At 38.6% G+C, this 19091-nt stretch overlaps 1 protein-coding gene across 6 annotated transcripts in view; it reads right to left on the reverse strand.

The window, feature by feature from the left end:
* Nucleotides 1–1107: 1107 nt before the first annotated feature.
* The window catches only part of PHF21A (PHD finger protein 21A), a 124506-nt gene continuing 106522 nt past the window's right edge, over nucleotides 1108–19091 (reverse strand). For 4 of the 6 annotated variants that reach the window (XM_053946171.1, XM_053946166.1, XM_053946164.1 and 1 more), the window contains 10 exons: nucleotides 17019–17315; nucleotides 15227–15325; nucleotides 14094–14145; nucleotides 13205–13284; nucleotides 12700–12760; nucleotides 10085–10248; nucleotides 5425–5580; nucleotides 3768–3843; nucleotides 3332–3435; nucleotides 1108–1446 (listed from right to left, as the gene is read on the reverse strand). In XM_053946171.1, coding sequence (XP_053802146.1) covers nucleotides 1192–1446; nucleotides 3332–3435; nucleotides 3768–3843; nucleotides 5425–5580; nucleotides 10085–10248; nucleotides 12700–12760; nucleotides 13205–13284; nucleotides 14094–14145; nucleotides 15227–15325; nucleotides 17019–17315 — 1344 coding nt within the window. In that variant the 3' untranslated portion in view covers nucleotides 1108–1191. Of the gene's footprint in view, nucleotides 1447–3331; nucleotides 3436–3767; nucleotides 3844–5424; nucleotides 5581–10084; nucleotides 10249–10320; nucleotides 10344–12699; nucleotides 12761–13204; nucleotides 13285–14093; nucleotides 14146–15226; nucleotides 15326–17018; nucleotides 17316–19091 lie in introns of all 6 variants that reach the window. The other 2 variants (XM_053946168.1, XM_053946167.1) reach the window with 1 other exon arrangement.

Raw genomic sequence — 19091 nt, forward strand, 5'->3', positions numbered from 1 at the left:
TTTCCCCCAGATACAAAGATTTTGCCCTTGCATAAAAAAACAGTGCCCAAAACGATGACACAAGGACTCACAAAGACTCACTGTATCTCACTGACACTATTACTTCTAATCTATACCATGCAAGGTCCCATCTACCTCTTTAATTAGACTGTCAGCCTGAAAAACAGCTTTTCTATTCCTTATTTAGTTCTTGTTACCAAAAGTAGAGAAAGGAAGTGAAAGAAAAGGACATTTCTCTGTTGAGTTCACACATCTGGGTTATGTGCTACTTTGTTCAGGATACCTGTGTTGTTTTTAAATACAGAAAAGGGATGGAATCTCATTTTCAAGTAATTGATGCACATTTTCTCTTGGGACACCTCTATCCAATGCTCCAAGCTGACCCTGGCTTCTGGCCCTCTCTTTTTCTATTCCCAAAACAGACTTTCTGGATGAGTGTGAGGACCCATAGGCTCTCAGGCACATGGTGTGATTCTTGGGGTGTATTATAGGGCCAGGAGTTGGACTTGGTGATCCTGATGGGTCCCTTCAAACTCAGCATATCCTATGATTCTATGTGCTGGTTACTCAGTGAAAAGTCCATCTCCTTTCCTTTTGTACATCTCCTGTCTAAACAATAGTAAATACTGCTTATTTGATAGACTTGTCCCTTCTGGGCACTGGGATTTGATAATTTATATTTCTGTTTTTTTTGGTTTAATAGTACTGAGAGTTTAGAAACAGGAAAAGCCCATAGGCTCTTTGGACTTGTTTTTGTTTTCCCCTAGCTAAACAAACTGTTCTGCAAATAGGAACTTGAAACCTGCTCTCCTCCCTTATCCCTGCTCCTCACCCCAAACAAAAATAAAACAAACCTATAGTGGCTGTGGAGGCTGCTGCAGGCACACACTGGTGTAAAATATAGAGAGAGTAAATATATTATTTCACTTGGCATGGTGCTGGCAAAGAACCCCCAGCTGGCACTATTCATGTAACATGATCCAAACTTCGCATGTACACACAGAATAAGAAGGATCAATTGGCAAACTCCGGTGCCGCCTGGCACAAGCATCTTCACGCTCTCTCTGGAACCAAAGAACTAAAGAATTCTGCACTTTCCAGAAGAAATCCAGTTTTGCTTTTCTAGAGTTTCTTTATTTTGCTCTTTCTCCTCGCCGCCACCTCCCTTGGCTCCTTCTTAACTTCACTGTGTTATTTAGTCTCATCGCCCTTGTTACAGTTCACCATGCAGCTCTGGGAAGGGGAGGGGGCTAAGGTGGAGGTGGCAGCATTAGTATTGTTAGTGGAGTCCATGCCGTTGGAGATGGCTACTGAATTGACCTCAGAGTTTATGGGTTTTGAAAGGTCGATGCCTTGGATGAGGCGGATCAGCTGTTTTACCTTCTCCAAGGAGCTGTGCATCTCCTTCTGTTTTGCAAGGATGGTATTCTTCATTTCCATGCATTTCTACAGCAAAGCAGAAAATCAGCAATAAGTTTGAGCTTATGAATGAAAGAAGGCAAGAGAAGGAATATGATGTTCACAGATCTAAATGTAAGTACCCAGAAAAGACTGCAGCTGCAACTTCACTTTTCCAGCCTAGAAGAAAAGTGTCTCTAGGCTGTGTTCGGAGAATTCATATTTGCAGGCTGAGGAAATAAATTGCCAAGACATAGCTGTCACCTGGTATGGCTCCCTTTCATTCAAAGGTGTGCAAACGAACACAGACAGCTCCATCCTTTTGTGTTTCTTTTGAAGGAAAACTTCCAAGTGTTCTTACAATTCTTTCTGTTAGTATTGCATTACTGAAATTTCTTTAACTCAGATCTGCAAGCTCAGGCATCCCACTGCAGCTGACTGCTGACAGTGTGTGTGCAAACCATTAACGGGATACAGCCTTTGCTTTCACACATTTTAGCAGGAACATCACTTCCTTCTCTCAATAAGTAAAAGGGCACTTGAAAAGGAAACCAAACTCTTCTTCACTTGAAAATCTTATTTTGTGGCCACTTCATTCTCTTAGAAGTGGTAGCTCATCAGCTAAGTGCCAGGGCAAGGTAACTTTAAAAAAAGCCCACAAATGATGTTTCAAAAGTGAAAAATTGCTTATATGTATATTTGAAACTCACAAAAACGAGGAAACAGTAGCTATGTCTGTTTCATTCAGGTTTTTACATGAAGATGGCAACCTTCCTATATTTTTAAAATCTTTTATCCATGTTGAACTCCAGACACTGTTGGTTTTAGCTTTACTGTTTTCACATGCAGCTCATGGCATCATAATAACCCTAAAGCATCTAGACCTAATATGCCTGTTTTGGACAGGTCCAATGTAAGTATGAACATTCTCCTTGCCCACTTCCAATCCCTCATGTTAAGGCCTTGCAATTGCCTGGCTACATCACTGAGAAACAGTGTCAGTTGTCTAGTGCTGCTCAGGTTACACTCAGCTATTGCTAACCAGAATGTGACAGTCCCCAGGACTGCTAGCCAGCCCCTCACAATCATTTTATTTGTATTGACAGCACTGAGGGGTCTGTAAAAACAGGACACTTTTGCTCTAATAGGCAAAGACAGGCAGCCTGGAAAGTGCATCTGTATCTAAAAAGTCTGCAATTATGAATCCAGGCTTACAGATGTTGTGACACAGGAGATTATGCTTTATTTTCATTATGTGATACTGACTAGGGGTGCACCAAGAAGGGGTTCAAACTTTATATTGGCATCTCAAGAGATTAATCTGCACATTAAGGTGAGAAGAGTGACTAATCAATATGTATGCTCCAATTACTGCAATAAACTAAGGTGGAAACGAAGGTTTCTGGTTTGAAGTATGACATTGTCTGGTTAATACCATGCAGAGGCATGTGCAGTGTCCAGCTGCTGACTGCCCAGGCTACACATCAAGGTCCTGAGAGTCAGCCCTGAGTAAATGGTTGCTTTTGCATCAGAAAGGTCTGGAGAGTGCACCAAGGCTGTAACAATCACTACACACAGAGGCCCAACCATTCTTGTTTAAGTGAGCCAACTAGAGAGTTGGACTCAATCTACTGCCCACAGACAAAACCACTCTGGGTCATTTTTGTCACCTGCTGATATTATACATCACCATACATCTACCTACATGTTCAGCATGGATCATGTATAAGAGATTCAATGTAAGCATATGTTGCCTTTACTTCATTCCTGCTCCCCAAAGTCCTAAAAAGCAAAGGAAAGCACTCACTCAATTCTAAATAAATCTAGTGGATGACAGACAGGTCTAGTAGATGGAGTTGCTCTATAATAGTTTTCTCCCTGCATTGTGGCACCAGAACACAGGTCAAGGGTTATTCAGGAGGACAATACTCACTGTTATAGAATTGCTGAGCTGTTTGACCTTCTGCTCTAGTTGTTCTCTTTCCTGTTTTAAATCTGAACTCCATTTAAGTAGTTTCTGTTTTTCCTCTTCTTTTGCTGCAAAACAGAATATTAAACAGAATATTTTAAATATTTCTCTTACAGTAGTGGATAGAAGGTCTAAGCTGCTTCATGTAAAGAGGAAAAACATGTTTAAACCAATGCTTAACAACTTGTGCACTGAATCACTCCCAAAATTCTACCTACATACACAAGCGTGACAGGCTTAAGAAATATTCAGACTGCTATTTTCACTTCATTAGTGATTAAGGTTATTTCCTTTTGTATGACAAAATTTCCTTTTGTAAAGGAAGTACCATTCTATCCCACTCCAAAAATAACATCTTCCATTATTAAAAGTGAAAGAAAAGTGTTCATCATTTTCTTACCTGCTTTATATGCAATATATGAATGAACAATTGCTAAAGTTCCTGGCCATGGGATTGCTTCTTCCTTCTTTAGCATCTGAAAGAAAATTTTCATAGAGATTTAGCTGGTAAAAAACCTACCTCAGAGAAAGCAAAAGGAGAGAGAAAGAGGGAAAGATTGAGGATTTTCTTTCATGGCTATCATTAGTCTCAGCCCTGTTAACAAGAAGCTTCACAGACCTGATCTGAGATTTAACAGAGGGAATTATTCACAACTGTATTGTGGCTCCCACAAAGCAAGCCTATTTCTTACAAATGTCAGCATTCTCCTAAATTCCCTCCATAGCCACAAATAAAGTCTGCTAATGATACTGAACGACTTAAAAGAGGAATGAAAGGATAGTATATCTGAACTCAAAACTTGCCAGGGGACATAAACATTACTTGATGATTCAGTCAAATTGCTGATCTTAGTTGTTCTGGGAAAGAAGTTTTCATGCACCAGACTTTCAAACATCACACTTCTGGCTAGTAAAACATGAAACTGTCCCATCACCCCTTCTTATCAGAATCATCTTAATAGACTTGTCAAACTCTCTTTAGAAGGGTAAGCACCATTTATGTCTTTCAGATCCTTCCTACATTTTGCTTCCTAACAAACTTTAAGAGGAAAGACACATATTTGTAGTACGTTATCAGAGAGGTGTCTCAGAAGACAGAGGACTTGGTCAGTTTACAGTGAAGTTACTCAGATTTCCTCCTTAATTTTGTTGGAAGCTATCACAGAAACATGAAGAGGAGGGATAAGGTTAGAGTAGGCAAGAGCAGGAGCACCCAAGTCAAATACTCCCTCCTCTCTGGCAACTACTGACCAAGTCAATTGAGTTTTGCATTTTCATTCTTCTGAGCAGCACATCACACTGTTTCTTACACTACCACCTGGTGCACCAAAGGCCATGTGGCTGACCAAGCAACATCCTGTGTTAGACAGGACACAGCTTCAGACTGCCTATTATCAGCAACACTTTGCAATTTCTAGAGTTCCAAGGAAGAGTTAGGAATACAACAGTTTACTTCATCTTGCATGCAATCTCAGTGCACTTATAAACAAAATATTAAAATATAACCTGCTCACTTCAACTGTATATTTTCAGAGAGTGATCAGGAAGGAAACTGTTCACCTATACTCACTATACTGGGTGATACTACTAAAGAGATCACTCAAGTTTCTGATGTTTGATTCATATAAGCAAGCAGGGGCTTATATTTGCTCTATCTATTGCAGTGGGCTTGTGCAAATGTTTTATTTATTTGTCCAGAAGATTTTACTAATAACTTTTGAAGAAACAATGAGCTTAAGATGAACAGCAGAATTTCTATGGGTTGTAGATAATCTTTCCCAAAAGTCTGCATACTGTGATCCAGAAAAAGAGTAAAAACATAAGGGTGGCAAATAAAGACCCCAAATTTGGATGCAAGACCTGACAGTTTTGTATTAGCACACATTCCAACAGAGGTAATAATTCAATGAAATTCACACAAGCCTTATTGCACATGAAATAGATTTGTTCAGTGTCAGGCTATCTTGGTCTAAGTAACCCAAGCAATCTGGTTATTTTCTTTAACACCAAAACATCTTCACATGCATTGTACATAATTCCCTGTCTACTAACAATACCTGGTCTTGACATTTGGGACAGATCCACATGCCCTTAGGAATGGTTTTCAGAGGCGGGTCCAGACAGTCCAGGTGATAAACACGTGAACATGTGTCACACATCAGCAACTGCCCACTTTTTCTGCAAACGCTGCAAAAATCCTCATGGATATCACCCTACAAAATTGAGGGGAAAGGGTTTGGGTGAGAGAAAGCAAGAGAGAGAAGGCAAAAAGTGAACTTTGACCTTTGATATCTACATCTTAGTTGAATTCAAGGTTTACAGCACCAACTACTTTTAAGGTCATTCCAAAAGGTTAAGCCCTTTTTAGACTGAAACAGGAAAACCATGCCAGATGTCAGAAACACTGACATCTATCCTCCCAAACATTCTCTCTGTCCTCCCAAGGCAAAATGGTACAGCAAACACTTATTACTATAGCTTCTCTTAACAACTGCTACCCCATAGTGTTTCTTCTTTAAGATTCCCTCTTTACCCTGATCTTTTTATTTGCCTGAAGTGATGAGCTACCCACTTTCTTAACCCTCCTGATTTTTGGATTTAAGCCCAACTCCACTCCAGGAATGCTGATTAGGCTGTCTCTTGCCAGTAATAGTATGTAACAAACCCCAACTGAGCGACTTAAAAGAACACAGTTAAATATTTAGGTCACCTTTAAAAATGAAACTGTAAGGAAAAGGTGTTATGCTTCTAAATGAAAAAGAATAGAATTAATTATGTCCTGAGACAATTCTTTTTACTTCGCTTAGGCTACCTCAAGTTGCACCAAAACAGCTGCGACTCAAAACTTTCTCATTCTATATAGAGAGTGGATTGTTTCACCACTAACACAGACTGAGAGCCAGGATGAAAGAGTACCAAGAGAGATTTTCTAACATTTTTTTAAAGAAAGAATTGAAAAAATGACTGTCCGTGTCTTTTAAAACAACTAGGTTTAGTTACTATCGCATTTCCATGAGAGAGAGTTCTTTTCTACTGCCATTAACATCCCAAAAAGGTAGGTCTGATTTTTGTTTCTATTTCTTCTGTCTCTCTCTCTCCTCCTGTTTTGATTTGACTTTCAGATATCTGAACGAAGAGGCATGATAAAAAGGTGGCTTGGTGTTCACAGAGGAATCAAGGGGCACCCCACCCTCTCTGATCACTGGGCTCTCCTGGCAACTCCACATGTTCAAGGCCCCATCTGGTGTCTGAAGTACACCCTTGTCACTGACTTACAATGAAGTTTCACACACAGCCCAGATCTGCAAGACTGCAACGATAAGATGCGTGTGAGGAGCAGAACTGTGGGTACACACTCTCCTGTATGAAATACCAGCCTATGCAAGGTTTTATTTTGGTGCAGATCATCTCTTCACACATGCAAACAATTTCTATCAATTTGGAGGGACAGCAGATTTGGCCATGCACTCACACATTAAGGTACCAGACAAGGAAAATTACAGTTATCTCCACTATGGATGATATAATACACATGTAAGAAGAATGACACATGAGCAATCTGCTCAGGTTTCTACTTCCCAGCTCTATTGCTGATGAGGCCCTGAAAGCTCTTCTTAATTCCCAAAGTTAACACTGATTTCATGTTTTGTAAAGGATCAATCTTCAGTGAATTTTCAGTGCCATGTTTTGGATCCATAACTCCCAGGGATCATTGAGAGCTGAGTTATGGTATTACTTCACCTTTAACACTAAAGAGTTCCTCAGTGTTAAATGCAGATTTAAATGAGTGACATTTCATGCTTCTTGTGAAGTGTTGTGTTATAACCAGGCTGGGAAGAACTTCTTTCCCTCTGTCATGCATTCTCTGAGTACAAGGAAAAGTCCGCAGGCAAGAGATATCATATAAGCTAAAATAAAATACTCTTCAAGATAAGGAGAAGTTTAAGAGGGGAATTCCCTCATTTTAGAAAAAAAAAAATTCTATTCTAGAGAATTATGTATCTTGAGATGTGTAAGTTGCCACAGACTACACAATGGCTCTTGGTAACAAAGTGCAAAATATTGGTGTGCTGAAAACCAAACCTGTTATGTCTCATATACTGCAGAAAGAGCCCTACAAAAGAGACACATATGCAGTTTCTTCTTGAGGGGGAGACATTTAGAAATTTAGACCCAGAGTACCCCAAATTCAACTGAGTGCTGCAAAACCTGTAGTGATACAGGTGACCAGTGCACAGTGCAGCTGAATGCACAGAGATGCCAACACACATGCACAGAATTCACAGTCCTACAGAAAATTCAGAGCAATTCCAGAGTTAACAACTGTCCTTACCAAAATCCCAGCCAGTGCTTGATTCCAAAGAATTGCCCCAGTTCTTATGGGCAGTTAATAAATATATGCACAAAAGGGAGCTGGTATTGGTGTTGTGACGTGCACCCACTAACCTCAGCTTCTGAAGCAGCTTTGTGTAGGCTACAGCCAGCCAACGTAGGCTAGGGCAGAGCTCATTGAGGCTGCTCAGACATGCTACAGCCTGAAGTGACCGAAGAATAATTTCAGAACAGGTACCATAAAAGGTGATTGAGCGTCACTTTCTGCTCTACTTCCTCTTCACAAGGGACCAGGAAAATAAATTTAAGCTTTCTGGACAGCTAATAGTTTTATTTATTTTGATAAAGCGTCTAGAGCAGTGGGACCTGGCTTTAGGCAACTGAACCGAATAATACAGTAACAAAAGCAGCTTGTGTGCTTCAGTTTGTAATATCTATACTTACATGTACATTTCAGTGGAATAACATGGGAAAACTAAACAGGAATTGTTCATGATCATATAAATAAAGATGATCATAGTGTATGATGTAAGTGAATTAAATTATCAGAAGCAATACTGATTCTGGCATATTCTAACTTTTATGGGCTTAACTTTGCAATCTGAACGTTCTACAATGCTTCTCTCAATTGAAACGCTGTTCTGATATAAGCGCTCACTAATAAAAAGGCATTTTGTGACCAAACTCTTGAATCATCACTAAAAAACAGATTCTTGCACAATTCTTACTGCTGAGTAATTGACTTTCAAAGGCAATTGCTATCTTCCAGGTGAATTAGCCACTACTGCATGAGGGAGAACCACACACAACCAAGTGTCTCATAAGTGGCTCACATAACCATTTGGCAAAACAATTGCCTAATAGGAAAAGGGGGAAAAAAGGGAGAGGAAAAAAAAGAGGTTTTGCTCAATCCTGCCTACTGCGTAATTTCCTTCCTTTTCCCAGGTTCTAGACCTAGCTTCTACCCCTCCATCCTTATCACCAATCCCATCTTAAGTTTCTGCTTCATTGTTCCATCAAAATTTCTCCCTGTCATTCAGAGAATAACATTTCAGGAGAAATTCAAGAAGGCTGTTCTGGTCCACTGTGCCTCATGCCAAGTGCTTGGCCCGATTTGCAATTTTCATAGGCATTGCAGAAAAGAAGGCAACAACTCATCATACTCTCTTGAGAGCTCTTACACAGTAGGAAAAGACTGAGCAGTATACATGTACATGAGAGACGGAAAAGACCCCCACCACATTATCCAGTCCTTCTCTCGGGCCAGTGTAAACTATGTGCTCTTCAGCACATTTGCTAGTCATCTGTATTTCTTGTTTTTAAAAGTGCCCAGAGATGGAGCTGTCCCATCGTATCCATGAGGGGCTAGTCCCATTTGTTTGGCTGTCAGGAAAGGGTTTTTACAGTCATGTGCTATCCTGCTCTAAAAAATGACTATGTAGAAGATAACTTTGTAATTCCACATGTGTATTCCCTGGGTATCAGAATTGCATCTATTTATTTTAGTGCTTCAGACATACTTGCACTACTCCTATTCCTTTTACCTCTGCAGAACAAGTACAGTTCAGAGGCAAGGAACTGGCCTCTATTCCCTGTTCTACATGGTCAGTAGAGTTGGTCTCTCAGTCCATGTTCTTACAATGGTGCAACTATACAGATGAAAATAGAACAACCCAGCTTTTCCTTAAAAGCCATTTCAGATAGTTGGGCCTCAAGTATATATGACTCTTTTCTAAAAGAAGAACTGCAGAAGGAGAGTGTAACACCAATATGAAGAAAAAACCAATCACCTTTTGATTTTTAAGCTGTGCCCTGTAAATACCAGTCTTTTAAAAGCAAGCTTTTAAATGAAAGCACACTCCAGCTCCTGCGGACTGTTTTACCCCCACTGAAAATTCCCTACACACTTTCTGCCAAATCAGTGCCACAAATGCTGCTCCTGGCTGTTCTGTATGATGAAGCAGTTTCCAACCTTCTCTCATTATAGAAACACAACTTTTTATTATTACGGCCTGTAACTAATACTTTTCATTCTCCTCTTCCCCACCCACCCCACACAACCCCTGGCCCTTTTCCATGGATGACAGATTCAATTCAGTCAGACAAGATCTCAGAAACTACACAAAGGAAATGAGCTCATCTAGCATGCCTGGTGCCTCCCAATGTTTCAATCCACTGAAGGAGTTATAAATAAAATCTCTACAGGATAACAACACAGGTGCAGGAGGAAAAAAGGAAGGGTGTTAAAAAAATGCTGGACTGTTTCACTGCACTGAATCAGGACAAATGATGAGCGAGATTAAAGAAACAAAACCTGCCATGATTTTCCTCGTGCCTGTTTTGCGTAACTTTCTAAAAGTAACCCCCTCCCCAAGAGTTACTTACGTCTGTGGAGCTGGGGCTAGGCAGGGACACAGGCTGAACAGCTGCGGGAAAAGTAAATGTGGTCTCTGTCTTTTCATTTTCAGGGGAGTCAGGATAACTGGAGAGAGGGGACGTGGGGGTCAAAGCCCCAAACCCCAACACCGTGTTGTATTTAGGTGGACGACCTACATATAAACAACAGGGAACACAAACGAAAACAAAAAAAAAAAAAAGAAAGGAAAAATGATCTTACATACCTTTGGCCAGTGGTCCTCATTGGCTAGCGTGAAAAAGGAAATGATGTAGCACAGAGAGGAAGTTAATATAAAAGTCACAAGTGGAAGGACAGAAGCAAAGATTTAAACATTTTTTAGAAATATTTAAGTAGAATTTTGCAAGGAAAGAACATTTAAAAGATGTATTTCAGAAGGAAATAGAAATAAGCTCTGTAGAGGGTCAAAGAATTATTCCCACAAAAGCAGCATGGGGACAGTTGCTACTCCTAAAAATGAGGCTGTTTGGTTTTTAGGGGAAAAATGTCAGCATCAAAGCTCCACAGAAGCTACAATAACTACTATTAAATCATTTCTGCTGTTATCCCACACTTCCCTATCTTTCAAAGTGCCAGCATAAATCTACACAGAGGTTAAGCCCTTTATCAGAGGCCAACACTCACCACCCCTCTACTTTTCTTCCCCATTTTTTAAACCTCTCAATTCACAGATCAGCACTTTCTACCCTACTGGTACATTTTTAAAATTAAGCTACCTAAGAACAGGTCTTGTTTTCTGACCCATAACTACTATCACCTTTAACCTATCACTAGTCTTCTGCTATAACCTACTCCAAATTCTGTGTTCTTTCTTAGACTTTCTCAGCCAAGTATGTTTGATTATGGACAATTCCTAGATACTCCTTTGAATAGCAGATGTGCAAAATGTCTTCATAACAATTCTTATAAAATTACAAATGCAAAGCAAGACAGCAAAAAAACCCAGTATGCAACCATCATTTCTATCTTCTTTCTCCAATGTAATTTATAGATATGTAAACATAAAGGAGTTAGGATCTAGGAATAATTCCCCAGATCTTATGTTTACAGATTGTCAGTCTATACCTATTAACATGCTAAACCTTGTATTTAAGGTCTGGATATGTTCCAGAACTCAGTATGTCCTTGGAAATGAATTTCTGCTAGTGATGTCCATGGGTGAAATTTCTGACATGCTCAGTACCATCTATAATTAAACTAAAGCTCTCAAGGGCAAATGCTTACAAAAGCTTTTCACTCAATATATTGCTATATTAAATTACAAAACAAATGTATACTTCCAAATCTTTTGTCAATTGAAAACATGTGCTACTAATTTGGTGCTGATGCAACGTAAAGGCTCACAATAAGGTGTGATGAAAAAAACAGAAAGTGTAATAGTCAGTTGCAAAAACAGGCTAAGAGAGTATCAAGTACAAATGCATGCAATCATTTTCATTGATACAGTAATTGTTCACTATAAGGTCTAAAATAAAACAAAGAAATCATTACTAGAAGAAGGAACATTTACTTATCCACAGAGTAAATGCAAAAACTCTCTATTTAAAATCTACATAATATCATTTTAAAAAATACTTTTAATGTTTTTAGGGGACAACAGTAGAGACACGTCTTTTATTTAAAAACAGCATAGCTGCAGAAGTGTCAGCTTTGCCACATTGTCTGCTGGACTGAAAACATGGATTAAGAAGAGAATATGTCAAATTAATATTTCATCTTGCAGCCAAAACCCACAAAAGATAATGGAACTGGTCAGTGCTAGGTGAGAGACTGGTTTAATTTTTTTTTAAATCTGATTTATTACTTTTTTAGACAGAAAACTTAGGATAGAAACGGTATTATGAATCTTTAAGGCCTGCAGAAAATCATAAAAAAATCAGGTAAACATTGTCAAGTAGGTGTGGTTGATGCCATGCACAAATAATGGCATCACAGTCTCTCCCATGCTGTTCTGTTTCATCTGTTTCACCATAAACTAAGTCTTAAAATTTTAACTGTTCTACAGAAGGATTTCTTCTGAATAATACTGCATGCCTATATGAAAGACCATCTCATTTTAGGACAAGTGGCACTCTGGTTGCAGTTAAAGTGCTTAGTATGAGCAAGATAGCTTTTCTCATTCAGGGTAAGTTCTTTTGAAGGACCCATCCCTATTCCCAGTACGAAACAAGGCTTTTGTCACACTAAGTTTCCTCTCCTACTCAGGGCACAGATGCTTCTTCCATAACCACTTTCTTTTTGACGGTAAGAATACAATCTAGTCATTAACAAGAGGATCTTAACAGCAGCTTCATATCACTAAATGATATTCAAACATCCCACATTTCTAGTGAATATGTAGTGAACTGGGTGGTTTTTGTTTGGGTTTTTTTGAGAGTGAAACTGAAATTAAACACTGAGCTGCCTAATTGATCTTGTTATGCTAATCTCTAGAAGTCATGGTCTTTGCCCTCCATGGAAATTTACTGGATAAATGAAGTACTGCAGAGTCCTTCTTGTCTTGCTCTTCAAACTGACATGGGACTACAAATGCAATGTGGAGGAAGAAGCACTGGGCAGGGAGACAGGTCTGGGTATACCTCACCTCTTTTACGTGTCCCAGGATGCATTGTGCTGTTCAGGTACGTCACTGTACTCTTCTTGCGCTGCAGGGAAGAATGGAACAATTTCTGTTGGGGAACATTTGTGGCAATAACTATATGCAGTAGCTGAGGAACAGCACAATAAATACTAAATGAGATTACTGGCTTTTGTGTTTTCTGAAGCACATCTTCAGAAAGATGAGCTTTTTTACACTGCTTCTGACATCTGAACTGCTTCAGCCTGATACACAAGCAGACCAACACACATTGCCATTTGATGCCAGCTTCATATAGGAGAAGGCAGAAAAAGATATAAGTACTAGAAACATCCCAGCGTATTTACTATTTAAAAATCTGAGGGTCATGTCATTGCAGTGGCTTTTTGAACTATAAATGATAGCCTGCCTTTCTAGTTAGAACTGAGAAAGCTTACAAGGTACCAAGACGTTAGAAAGACACTTAAGATCAGAATGAAAATATCAGCTTCCTCCAGCAAAAAATTAATACCTCAGGCTCAAAAACGGCTCCACTGTACACTGGATTTGCTGTTGTTCTTCTTTTCCTCTCTTGTCGCTTACTTTGGATTTCTTGTAAAACAAAGCATTCAGGTTAGAAAACAATGGATCTCAGAAATTATAATGTTCACAGAATTCAGTTTGCATGTGAGAAGAGCTGCCAAGATTTCTACAGAACACCAGTCATGCCTGGTATAGGCAACCATGTTATACTTTTAACTTCTGAAGGTTTGAAAACTAACAGCTGACAAGGTATACAAATACAGTGCTCAAGTAACTAATTAAATCATTGCCGCCTTCTCACCAAGTAATCCACGACTAAGACACTTAAAAATCATGGTCAGTATAACTGGGATCTAAAAAAAATGCCTCTGGTAACCTTGCTGATACTTAAAAATACAGTACAGAAATATGCAGGTGATTGAAATGATAGGCTGTCCTTCAATGTACAGGATTAGGAGTTTAAATTATAAATCAAATTCTAATCCATTAACTCATTCATTACAAATTACAGTCCCATGAAATCATAAAATAAATGAAAAATCTAGACATGGGTTACAGTAAAATTATCCATGGTGTATCTTTGCAGATAGAGGGGTTGTCCAGAAGGCAGTGGTATTGCCACAGATATCTACCATCAGAGCATACACTTTCTTCCCAGCCTCTGCTCTCCATTGCATAAATAACTGCTTTGTTCCAATGTCATAAGAAGAACAAAAACATATGCACAACAAACTAAGTTAGATCCCAAAGGATCCCAAAGGTACTATGGTACAAGAAAGTACTGCATTTAATACAAGAAATATTTTGGAATTCTACTTCCAATTCAGAATGACCATGAAACCAGGAGCTGAACAACCAACCTAAGACATTTTTCCTACCTTCCAGATGGTCATGAGTAACTAGTCCCAGAGAAACCATGAAGGCAAGTTTCTGTGAGGGAGAAGAAAAAAGATCATGAAAAGTGCAATTGTTATGATGAGTCATTTAGGCCCTTTAAAGGCAGCTGACCAGTAACTAAGCACCAGAAAAATTTTTAGTGATACTTTGCTTCTATAAGTCACTTTTCATTCATGTATGTCAAACTTCTTGGAAAAGGACAGACAAGAGACCCATTTTCTAGATGGGAACGTAGACTGAGATACTGGGAAATGCCCATTGGTCATGATCAAAGAGTTGGCAGAACTGGGAACAAGAGAGCAGTTTCTTTACTTCCATTCTAGCACTGAACTGACTATTAGAAAATACCAACACAGTTCAATTGCCAGAAAAATATTGCTAGTTTAAGATCATTCTCCATCTAGTGTGATCTACAAGGAGCCAACTCTAGCTTAGATTTGCTATTTGCTAAGGGCTATGGGTTTCTTAGAGGATTCTAATGTTAATGCAGGAAACACAGAGACACGTAAGAATCAGAATTTTATTGTCTAACTGACAACAGTTAGAGCTCACACAACAGTCAATTTGAATCCATCTACAGAAACAAACATAGCAGAGCATTTAGCTGCAATCAGTTCCAAAGCTCTTCATGGCAGAAAGGCTTCAAGAAATAGTCATTCTGTCCTCTCTTTCACCCCAAACTAAAATGGACTAAAACACAAGAAGAATGTGGATATACGTGACTCTTTCCTTCCTGCTCACTAGAGTAGAAATGTTTTATAAAGGAAAACAGACATTTCTTCAGCTTTGAGCGTAACTCCAGAGTCTAAAACCTCAAAGGAGTGGAAATCAATTCTGTAATCTAAACCCCTGTTTGAAGGAAGTATCACAGAGAAATGACAATCTTCTAACTTACAAAAGGCTTAGAAGCCAAATGCATTCCAGAATTGAAAAATGCAATGCACTACATCTATCAATTATTTTTATTCTGTAGCCTTATCACCTACTGCTGTCCAACAGGAATGTATGGAATGTTAAAGTTAAGAAGTCTTGAGGGAACAGAGGGAAATAATATTTTCTGAAGGACAGTGTCCTTTTTTTTTCTTCAAAGAAAGTTCTGGGTATGTTCTAATACCTGTGGATTTTCTTCTCGTTTTGGCTTCGGTGCAGCAGGTGGAGTAACTGTACGACTTTCTGTTTGCTTCTCTTCTGTTTCCACATGTGGTTTAATAGTCTGCACGAAAACAGTGTTTCTCTCATTCAGTGACTTTTTTACTTTGACTATTAAAGCAAAACAAATACTTCCGCAGATACAGGAGAGAAAATGTTTAAAGCTGGCATTGTACTAACAAAGACTTAATTGAGGAATCTGATGTGAGAGGAATGTTTAATAAGGTATTTTCATTTAACAAAGAATAAAATAGCCTTCTCACCAATCCATTATCCCACACAGCCATACAAGATAAAACGGTGATTTTAAGAGTTAACTTTGTTACAGAAATTACCATAACGTATGGGAATAACAGACACTTCAAGAAAACTCATCCCATCAAGACTTCCACTTAAAAACCATTCTGCATGGCACATACATTTTGTACTTCTCGCTCCTCAGTCTTTGTATTTTATAGCATTATGAATGGCTCAAAAACTGTCTCTCTGAACATGTTAGAGGTTTCTGAAGTCTTTCTTAAGTCATAAATCTTCTGCATGACATTCCTTAGCCTATAGCATGGATGTTGAGGCTATAAACTGAGTAAGGTGAGCTACAGACAAGCTTTTCCACTTTATGATATGGAGAAACTATACAGAAAAATTCCTGTGTTATTGAACCACCACCATTCTTCTATGTTTTTCTGTACTTGCCAGTAATTATTCAAAGAGCAAATGTATATAGCTGACATCAAAAGGAACAGGCATCAAAAGTCAAATATTGTAGAAGTACATCTTCCCATGGAAAGGATACACATTGCTGTATCCTGTGCAACAACCCTGAGGTATGCAAGAACCTACTCTTGCGACTTCACAAGCAGAACTGAGCATGAACACAACTTCCATGTACATGATTTTCAGTCTGCATAAGTATTTCAAAAGCAGACAGAAGGTAACTTCAAGGCACATTAGACTAGGAAAGAGTTATAAGTGACATATATACTACTATTATCTATATTAATTACATAATTATTATGTGTTATAGTATGCAATATAGTATACAATGTTACACTATTACTAACATACAATATACAAAAGAGTTAAAACTGAATCAGAATATTGCTTTACTTGAACAGACTGGTGAGGACTCTCAGTTGCAATCCACACTGACTTAAGTAATTTTTATTTTACAGAAGTCTTTTCTGGAGAGAGACTTTAAACATACAGAATTCTCTGCTTCTGAAAGTCTCCTTTCCACTCATTCAATCCAATTTAGACACAGGGAACTATCAGACTTCAGAAGCTAAGTGAGACTATTTTGCCTCCCATCACAAGATTGCAATATCAAGGGATCATGGAAGAAATGGCTACATTTATCTGATTAAATATCCTTACAATTTTGTGCAATTTTTGCTTTTCACATAACCACCCTTTGAAAAACAAAAGGGCTTGATATGAAGATGAAGAACAAGTACAAGCTGAAATCCAAGATACTAGTCAAACCCTACAACATAGCCTGCTTATGAACTACTGATGGTTAAACAGTAGAGGGAGCATAAAAACACTGAAGCAGGAGGAAAAGATACCAATGGCCCATACTAAAGGAAATGGTAACATCTATCCCAAGAGCTGCAAGTCATTCCATAATTTGCACTGGCATTGGAACCTGAATATCTCCAGTATCCACTGAAAAAATCTCCCTGGCTGTCGTCCTCTCCAAACTTGCACAGTAAAGCAATAAACCCAGTACCTTGCATTAGTTGACACTTTATCTGTACCTGTTTTTCAATGTTTGGTTTGCTGATCTGTACAGTCTGAGGCCCAGCGAGCCTGGTACCCGGTGCTGCTATCACGATGCTGGTGAGCTGTGCCATAGGGAAAGTTTTGGCTATGGTTGCTGTCTGCCCGTTAACTACACGAACTGGATGTATGGAGTTCTGAGAGTTGGGTAAAGAGGTGGGTGTGAACTTTGTTGTCAACATCACAGGCCTCTGAATAAGCTGAGGAGCTGCAAGCATTGGAGGAGGTGCAGGGGCAATAGGAATGTTATTTTGGGCAACTGGTTTAGGTCGAACCTACAAAAACAAAATAAGAGAAAAAAAACTCCAGATATTTGTATATCAGATCAACTTTTTACTAAGTCTTTCAATTCATCCTGTATAATCTGCAGGAGGCTGCTTGATTTTTTTTAGATAACGTAATTTTTAGCATACTGTCCTAAGTATGTTAAGAGAAAAAAGCACCACATTTTCAAGCCTACTTACATAAAACCCATCATAACATTTGCATATATAGTCACCATCCCTGAAATGGTATTTGGATGCACAGACACTTATACAGAATGTTTATTGCCAAATGCCTTATCTGTATCTAAATTAACATCTTGGTTTTACAGGCCAAAAAAATCCATGTGATATTTACAGGCACAGCTGAGGCGCTCGTATTAAAAGTGTTTCAGGGCTTTGTAATGAACCTCCAAGAAGTTATGAACAGTTGACTGTGCCCTGAAACAAATATTTTTTTTCAGCAAATACCTGTTAACTGTCAACTCTATATATTATTTAGATACCTGGAAAAGCAATCTTGATAAGTTAAAAAAGTGACAAGATTATTTATCAATCCCTTACTGAAAGTGCTGAACGTACAGGTAAATGCAACCATTTATCTTCTTTCACAAGAAAGAAAAGAGCCACAAGAATCTCCCAAAACTCCATCACCAATACTTGCTTATTTCGTGTCTCCATTAAGTTCGTACTTAACTATGGACTTAAAATATCATTACAGAGTACAGAAGTAGAGCACTTTAAAAATAAAGCTTTTTATTTCTTATTTGATTCTTATTGTCATATCTACCTGCAATACTCCATAAAGCATTTTACCATGAAAAAATAGATCACATTCCAACAGATCTCACCATACCCAAATCTTAATCAGATACCAGCCTTTCCTTTCTCACTTTGCAAAAGATTTACTTTTATTCACAGCATCACATATTTCATACAAATTAAGTAGTTCATCTAAGATTTTTTTTTTTTTACATAAAGAAGCAATCTGTGTCCTCCCCAAACCATGAAAAAAAGAGTGAACTGCAAGTTTTACTACTCAGCTGAAAACAGAGGTCACTCTCCCTTGAAATACAGAAATACTTGGGAATAATCTAGAGACATCTCATTTTTTCTTTTTTCGCTCATGAGCAGCAAGCAACAATTAGAGCAATTTAATGCCTTGGATGATGCTTTGATTTTGATGACATCTATTCTAGGGGTTCATTTCATTTATTGCAAACAAGATTATATATAACCATCATATGCAAATTTCGTAACTACAAACTCTTACAGGCTGGAGGGTGGCTGAGGAGGTCTCTAATTTGACCTCCTGCTCAGAACAGGACCATCACTAAATACAGATTTGTTGGCTCAAGGCTTTGTCCAGATAAGTCTTGTAAAACTTAAAAGGATGAATCTTTCACAACACGTCTGGCAAGCCTCTTCTGCTCCTAACTGTCCTCAAGGAGAGAAGTGTTTCCTTATATGCAGTCTAAAACTTCCCTGTCCTAATTTATGAGCATTGCCTCTAATTGTCCTGCCAAGGACCTATGTCTCCAGCTTCTTGTTTATTTCCTTGCTGATACTGGAAGAAACACTGCTTTTAGGGTGCCCCCAAAGCCTCTTCAAATTCGAAAAGCCCAGATTCCTCGGCCTCTCCTTACAGGTTATATATTCCTGCCCCTCCAAGCTATCTTAGTGGCCTTCCTTCCCATACACCATTCAAATTTATCAACCAGGGATTCCAAAACTGCAGAGTGTTTATTGGACTCAGTTTTATGATTGCTGAAGAAAGGTGGATAATCT

This window comes from Vidua chalybeata, chromosome 6 (assembly GCF_026979565.1).
Source record: "Vidua chalybeata isolate OUT-0048 chromosome 6, bVidCha1 merged haplotype, whole genome shotgun sequence".
Taxonomy (NCBI): domain Eukaryota; kingdom Metazoa; phylum Chordata; class Aves; order Passeriformes; family Viduidae; genus Vidua; species Vidua chalybeata.